General features: G+C 32.3%; 1 protein-coding gene across 1 annotated transcript in view; it reads right to left on the bottom strand.

Annotated features, from left to right (window-relative positions):
- RYBP (ring and YY1 binding protein) overlaps positions 1-8,193 on the bottom strand; it is an 87,258-nt gene extending 79,065 nt beyond the window's left edge. Inside the window, exon 1 of the mRNA XM_085824549.1 lies at positions 7,900-8,193. Within this exon, the coding sequence (XP_085680675.1) occupies positions 7,900-7,925 (26 nt within the window). The 5' untranslated portion in view covers positions 7,926-8,193. The remainder of the gene's footprint in view (positions 1-7,899) is intronic.
- Positions 8,194-8,397: the final 204 nt, after the last annotated feature.

Genomic DNA, 8,397 nt, shown 5'->3' on the forward strand with positions numbered 1-8,397 from the left:
TTATATTCAATGACAGCTAAAAGCCTTTTTCACGATTTTGTTTTGTTTATTAACTTCAATCACTGCAGGGTTATGCACTGTTGATAGCATACACACTGTTTTTTTATCGGTCCACTTCAGTGCCATCATCTTCCCTTGCTGGAAAGCTATAATGTCTCTTTTCTTAACTTTCGTTGCTTTTAAAACCGCTGGTACATTTTTTCGTGATGGTCGACTGTATATATCTGTTTCGTGCCGTATTAAAATGTCAGCTAGTTCAGGAGAATTGTCCACTGTTAAACAGTATCCTCTGTCTAAAAGAGGATCTAACAGTGACAATACAGACTTGTCCATATTCATTGTATTTACTATCAAAACTGGTGTCTTTTCCAGTATATATGATACTATGCCAAATATAACCACTTGCTGATTCACAAAGGTGAAACATTTTTATGCCAAATCTTGCCCTTTTGGAGGGTATATACTGCTTCCAGCAGAGTCGTCTCTTAGTAAGGCAACAGTGATTCGTCAATACTGATATCTCTTTCGGGAACATAAAACATTTGAAATTTTTTATTTAACATGCTGAAAATATTAAATATTTTCTTCAGTTTTTGAGGAACTAAATTCTCTTCTGACATTACATCCGATGAATTGTCAGAAAAATGAAGAAATTTCATAAGTGCATACCTTTTCTCTGACATAATTTTGGAGATGAAAGGCGTGCCGAGTATTGGCCTTGTGGTCCATTTTATTCATCGCACGCAGGGACCTGGAATTTTTTATACGGAAGCACAAAGGGGCTGGCCACCAGACCTCGAAGCCCGATTTTCGATTTTTGAATTAGAAAAATTTTAAAAAAATTATTTATAATTAATTAATCACGGTTTTTTTGACTCACTGATATTATTATTTGTTTTCAAATAACGTTCGATTGTAACAATTGATTTCTTTATTCTAGCGTTAGTTTGCTGTTTTGACGATACATTAAATCGATTAATTACAATTCATTTCTTTTTTGTAGCTTATTATTTATAATTAATTAATCACGTTTTTTTTTGACTCACTGATATTATTATTTGTTTTTAAATAACGTTCGATTGTAACAATTGATTTCTTTATTCTAGCGTTAGTTTGCTGTTTTGACGATACATTAAATCGATTAATTACAATTCCTTTCTTTTTTGTAGCTTGTGGGGGGGGGGAAGAGAGAGAGACAGTCTACATGTCCTACACTACTATTCCTGCGCTATTCACTTATCTGCATTTTCTAAATGCACGGGCAACGCCGGGCGGGTACAGCTAGTCTCAAATAAGAGTTTTGAAAAGGTAGCAGAACTTTTGAAGTAATTTGATGCCTTCTGAAGGTCGCCATGAAGATAACAATTTATAACTGTCAGCTTTTACAACTAGGAATCAGATAAACTCTATTGTTTGGTAAACCGGACTGTCTAGTAATGTTTTCGGTACTGTCTAGTTTGCAGGAATGGTGATGTATGCCAGCTTTTTCCTCTTTCTGCTCTAAGAATAAACAGCTCATAGGGAAATTCTGAAATATATATAACCCTTTCATATATGTACTCATACCCTGATATTCACAATAGCGTTTCTTTATTTAGATAGCTTTGAGCATGCAAATTCAGTAAAAATCAGAAAACAAGTACCATACTTATAACAAAGCAGGTTATCTCAGTAAATGAAGGGAATTAAGTACCGGCTATAGCAAGATTTTCCCATGGTTTGAAGACTAAGTAATTTATTCCTTTCAGAAAATTTTCTCGGAAAGCAAATCATCACTTACGGATAGAAGAATGTTCCAAGAACTACGGGATAAATTTATAATGGGAATAAAAGAATGAAAGAAATCGGAAACTCTTTTCTAGTAATCATTTTACTCCTCGAAAGTTGGTTTCAGTATCACCTTTTTAAGGAAATGACACATGAAATGGATTTCAGAAACTGAATCTCGAAATCATCAATAACTATCCAATATTTTGCATTTGTAAATATTTATTTAATTTGCATTTCAAACAAATCTTGAAAACAAAGCGGAAAAAAATCTCCTTACAAAAGGAAAAAAAAAAGATTCCCATTCTTTTACTGTGATATTCCATTAAATTATATCAGAAAATCATATCACTCTTGGATGCAAAAAATACTAATTTCAGACATGTTGCCTGTTTATGGATTCAACTCTCTTTTGCAACCGAACACTGGTAGTTTTCGGCGAATGCGTTCGTTGCTTGGTATTTTGGTGAATTTTAGGTTAAATATACCAAAGCAGTTTCCCTGAAAAAGTCATCTACAAACGCATCCTTTACCTCAAGCAGGTACTCATCGTATGCTGCCTGACGAATGTGCAAGAATTTTTCTTCGTTTACACAGCTTTCATAATCACATATTACCCACCAGTGGCCGAGCGGTAAAGACGCTGAACACTGGTAGCTCGGTCCGAGGTTCGAATCCCATGAACGGGCTGGCTGCATGGTCGTTTTCGTGGTTTTCCCCATGTGTAACATGTATACAAGCCAGTTTCCCTTAGAAAGTCCTCCACAAAGCTATCCCTTCCTTTAGGCAGATAACCCTCATGTGCTTCGGCTTAATTGAATAGTACTATACCAATAATACCATAATCACATATTATATTATTGAACATTTTTAATTTGCAAAACTATAAGTTATGGAAAACTCAATGACATATTTATTTAGATTAATAAAAAGGTAAAAATTAAATGCGTCATCGGCATCATTTCGTTAGTGTACTGGGGAATTAAAGAAAATTTCTCAAAAGTATCATCATGTTTTCGTAAACTGATATATAGCGTTAAATTATTATATTAAATTTCAGTTTATTATAGCAGAAATCGTAAATAGCTGCATTATGTATAGCTCTTGCTTCACTGAGCTTTCGCAAGTTAATCTGTGTCCATCCGCATAATCGAGAAGCAGGTCGATGCTAGACATTTTGCTTCTCAGTGCAATCGCTGTGGGATCTTAATTCTATTGACCGATGTTCTATAAATTTAAAATATTTTGCCCTGCCTAAATTCTGTAGCTCTCTACATCCTAAAACTTTTGCCGTCCAATAAATTTTTGTTGTCAAGTGCCAAATTCTTAGAATTTTGCCATCCCTAAATTTTCTTGTTCGATGCCTCTTTAAATTCTAAGAATTTTTCAGCCATGGCTGCCTCCTGGCCAGACGTGTTTTTCAATGCCACATATGGCACTGAAAACGGTTGAAAAATCGGAATTTTAAAAGCAAACTTCCTACTTTTCATCAAATAAATTTTATCGATTAGCAGTGCTATGGAAGCATTAAAACATTTATGTAATAAATACACAAATACTTCAGAAACATTTTTTTCTTTCTACTAAAGAAAGGCCTGTCTCTGACTACCTGCGAATTTGGTTAAGTTTTATCCAAAATCTACGTCAAAGCGTTTCTTTTTGGCTTAATATTAAATTTTACATTGGCATGTTCCTGTCCCTGCTTGATGTTGACAAGATTTAGAAATAGGCTTCGTCAAACTTAAATCAATAAAACAAACCAAAAAAATTGCAAGAAAACCTGGAAATTAATACAATATGCATTTCAGTGTTATTTCTTATTTATCAAAAACGAATTTTTTAACGTTTTCATTTGAAAATTATAAATAATTGGCTACATCATTTCTCTGAATTTATAAAACTACGATTAAAAAATACTTCAAGAATTATGGTATAATTATGCTATAAGAGTTATGACAATTTGATTTAATACAATTACTTTTGCTTAATACAAGTGTAGCTATTTTTATATTTACATTGACGCGCATTGACCTTTCTGCCTCAGGTGAAAAAATATCTTGTCACGGCTCTGATAAGCAATTAAGATTAGAAATATGCACAAAATTAGTAACAAGGCAATACAAAACTTCCTTTTCTGTTTTGGATTTCCAAAAAAAAATATCTTTTTTCGTCTAACCAAAGCATGGACACAAAATGTGTTCCTTCCTCTGTAAGGGCAAAAGCAGCCCATCTGCTTAATCGCCTCTAGGCGGTAATCAAAGGACAGTAGGAAACCATCACTTAAGTGAAACGACTTGTTGATCACCCTACAAGGAGGGGGGAAGAAAATCTAACAAGGCCATTTTCAGGACTATTATGGTTCACTCTAAATGGGAAAAAAAAAAAAAAATGTAAGCATGGTTAATTTTTACTGCAGTTTTCGAGACGTAAATAGATTTGAATGCGAGCCGCCCGGTGAGTTAATGTATGACTTCTAATGGTGTCAAAAACTGCAGTTTTCTTTTTCCCCCCTTTTCAATGCAAAAGACACACATTGATCAATCGATGTTACTTTACATAAAATCTATGTGAATTTGTATTTTTTACACTATTTATTTACGAGAGCTATGGGCCTTCGTGGAGCCCTTTCAGTGGGAAACTGGGTTACATATGTAGAAAACCACGAAAAACAAACAGGCAGGAATCCCGTCTCTGAGAAACAGAACTGATTATTTTCCTTTAATCTGAAATCTAAAACAAATAAGATAGAAAACAGAGCTTTTCAGGGGAGCTGTATTCAGTATACAAAATTTATTTAAAATAAGCTGTAAGCTTTAAGTACAGTTTTTGTACAAGCAAATAGTAGTTTGCCTAACTGCCCCAGTGGATTGGCTGCCTCACTGTCGGTGGGAAAAAAGAAAGTAGTATAGCTTCAGAGTCGTAGCTAGGGTTTTCAGCGCCCAGGGACAACTGAAGATTTTGTGCCCCCTACTGCTTGCCAAGGATGGAAAACATTTAATTCTAAAATGTCGTAACATCAGTTTGGCGCCCCTTGGATTCTGCGCCTGGGGACAGGTGCCCCCCTTGCGCCCCTGTTTAGCTTTCGTATGTAACTAACATGCTGAGCAGCAGCTCACCCTGTATCATTCTCTATTAATTCATTAAATGAAGAGTGGATCATCAGATAAATTTTGCTTCTTCCAGTGCCAGTTACAAATCGTACAGCTGTTCAATAACATTTGAACTATATCATTAATGTTGCATATTGCTAAAATGTACTTGTTCTTTAAAGTCCTTGATCTGTTCTAAAAATAGTACCGCAGACGTTTCAGAAATGAAGTACAATTTAAAGCTACTTAACATTTCTATGCATATAAAAAAGTAAAACTGTTTAAAATGCATATCGTTTAACGCTTCCTGTTTTATTTGGAATAATATTTCAAAAATAAAACTTGTGTTGGTTACGACCCAAGCAATACTTAACGGGATAAAAAGCCGTAGTTTGATAATGCTAGGATCATGCATTTAGTTTTCGTCGTTTTAATAAAATCCATTATGATACTTATGCTGGTAATTATAAACTGCATTTACGTATACAGAAGTATGATTAATACACTAATATCACAGTCTATACACTTTTTAAATTCTGACAAGTTTTGTCAAGATACCAATTTTTAGTTCATATATAAGTCGTAAGTTCCCTAGCCAGATTCCATTTTTCTATAAATAGATGCATAAAGGACAAAATGGAACAGTTAATTATATTTTTTATTCTTTTACAAAATTTAATTCATTTTTTTAGATCATTCTTTAATATAAAATAAACAGCTTAAATTATGCTAAATATGCAACCAGTCTTTATTGGCAACATTTGTATCTTTCATATTTTTGCAAAATTTAAAGTGAGGGAAAACAGCCAGAAACAGAATATTTGCAGATCCAAGAAGCTGCGAAGAAATGCACAGAATGGAATATGGATATCATTGATATTATAATTATGTTTTATTTCTGTTGGTTAAATAAGATTTTGGTTCACAAAATTTAATATTACAGGCCAAACAATATTTCCCAATATAGATCCATACATCATGAGTATTATATAAGAATGACATGATAAAAATTTTAAAAAAGATTTATTGTAAACATTATTTTTTAAGCAGGAATGGTAAATAACCCCAGATTAAACGAGACTTGTACTATAAACAAAAGTTAGATTTATATATTTTCTTAATATCAAAAAAACATTTTACTAAATATGTACGACAGAATCTTAGTTACAATAGAACAGCAAAAAAATTTAAATACTATATGTAGCCATATGATATCATTATCATCTCTGAATGTAAAAACAGCTGAAAAAATTCTGTTTATTATATTACACTCAAGTAACATTATCTAATAGCCAAATCTAATAACAATGATACTTTGTAGTATATATTACAGGTACAAATATCCAACACATAAAAAACTGAATGCTGCTCAGTTAAATCTTGAAAGTGACTGTAACTTACATAACCACAAGTGGTTGGCTGAATATAGTCAAGCATGAGAAGTGCATTTATAATTCCGTTCTGATTTTATAAAAAGATCTGTTAAACCTTCTTAAGACTACAGTTCAAGATGTAGCAATAATTCACTCAACGTATGCATGGAGTTTGGACTTAAGTTTATGCTACAAGAGAACACCAAACTAAGCAAAATGAAGTAATAAAATGTAGCATATGCAAAATTTATTAGTCATGCTGTAAAGAAACTAGCTAATATCCCCCCCAAGTTAATCTAGGTATTCTGCATAAATAATGAAACAATATAATACCAGTATATTAATCATATAATACAATAATGTAATATTTTGCTTATTTTTCAGAAAATACATGTTTTGTAATTTTATTGCTATAAATGACCATTTTGACTTTTTGGCATGGCTTTATTTAGCTTTTCTTACATCCAATTTTACACAAAATTATTTTACAGTGCTTTCTTTAGTAATTATTGAGTAAGAACAAAATTATCATGGGAGAAAAAAGTATTCACTTTCAGTAATATATGTGATAACTTTTATCTTGTATAGTAAGAGTTCAGCAAGTACAGTAATTTGTTTCACTTAAATGATTTTGTGAGGTTGAAGGTATGATTCCCAAAATCATCTATCTTGATTTCATAATTTTCTGGGGAAATAACAAGTAAACATTATCTTAATACTTTCAATGAAAAAAATTACTAATTGATTTTAAAAAGTTCTCAAATATTATAATTTATTCATGGGTTCAAAACACTACTATGCACAAATTCTTTTACTGTATTAATTGTTAAACTTTTCTCAATCAAATAACAGTTAAGGTTATTTTAAGTTATTAATTAAGGTTACCAAAGTAAAACAGTAAATAATTTATTTGTGTTTCAATTACTTCTCGACTGAAAATTTCAAAAAAGCAATTTCAACAAAACCATAACTTATGTTAAAATAAAATTTCTGTTATCTTCAAGTACCATTATTAAATTGAAAACACTGTCAGTTTTCAGCGCCGATGCTAAACAAGGAACGGAAAATTCTGCACTTCTAAGCTTAACACAAAGCAATCTAGCTTAAAACACTTTTTAAAAAACATAACGGCCGATTCCTTCCCACAAAGTGCATACGTAGATTATACTGCCTGCGTGATGACAACAAACAAAATTCTCAAACAATAAGGAAATTAAATAATGCATATAAACATACATAACGCATGAAGATGACAAGAAAAGATGAAGATGACTTATCTTAAAATAAAATTTCTGTTATCTTCAAGTACCATTATTAAATTGAAAACACTGTCAGTTTTCAGCGCCGATGCTAAACAAGGAACGGAAAATTCTGCACTTCTAAGCTTAACACAAAGCAATCTAGCTTAAAACACTTTTTAAAAAACATAACGGCCGATTCCTTCCCACAAAGTGCATACGTAGATTATACTGCCTGCGTGATGACAACAAACAAAATTCTCAAACAATAAGGAAATTAAATAATGCATATAAACATACATAACGCATGAAGATGACAAGAAAAGTTTTTAGTCGCCGATAGAGCTATTCATTTAAAAAGCTTTTAAAAATCACAATTAGTGCTTTCATAAAAATGTTCTAAAAAGCAAGGACATTAGGTTATATAGTTACCTATTGAGATTTTTCTTTGCATCCATTACATTAAAAATGATTGCACAAGCGCTTCACAATTATGATATTTATATTTCTTAAACGTTTACAAACAGCATCACTCAAATCTACAAAAAGATGGCGATAAAGGATCACATGACTTTTCACACATGCGCATTGCAAAGTTCATTTACACGGGAGAATCGATTCCTTAATTTCTGTGCCCTAAGTTACTTTTATTCCAATTTTATTTTAAGTACTTAATTATGTAAGAAATCTTCCCTTAATTTTACATTTGCACGCTGTTTCAAAAATTTGTAGACTTGAAAAATTTATAAATGCACACGACAAGAACATACGACATAAAACAGTGGGATTAGTTCGAAACTGGCCCATATAATCGTCGAAGATCGTCATACAAGGCCTTGGTACAAAGCATTTTGTTCATACTTTCAGAGACAGAGGGCGCGGTACCAGGCTGTATTTCAAGGCGGCGTCTTTTAAGGTGCCAGTTATCTC

The sequence above is a fragment of the Stegodyphus dumicola genome, chromosome 1, assembly GCF_044657685.1.
Source record: "Stegodyphus dumicola isolate Sdum_Otavi_A_Nest chromosome 1, ASM4465768v1".
Taxonomy (NCBI): domain Eukaryota; kingdom Metazoa; phylum Arthropoda; class Arachnida; order Araneae; family Eresidae; genus Stegodyphus; species Stegodyphus dumicola.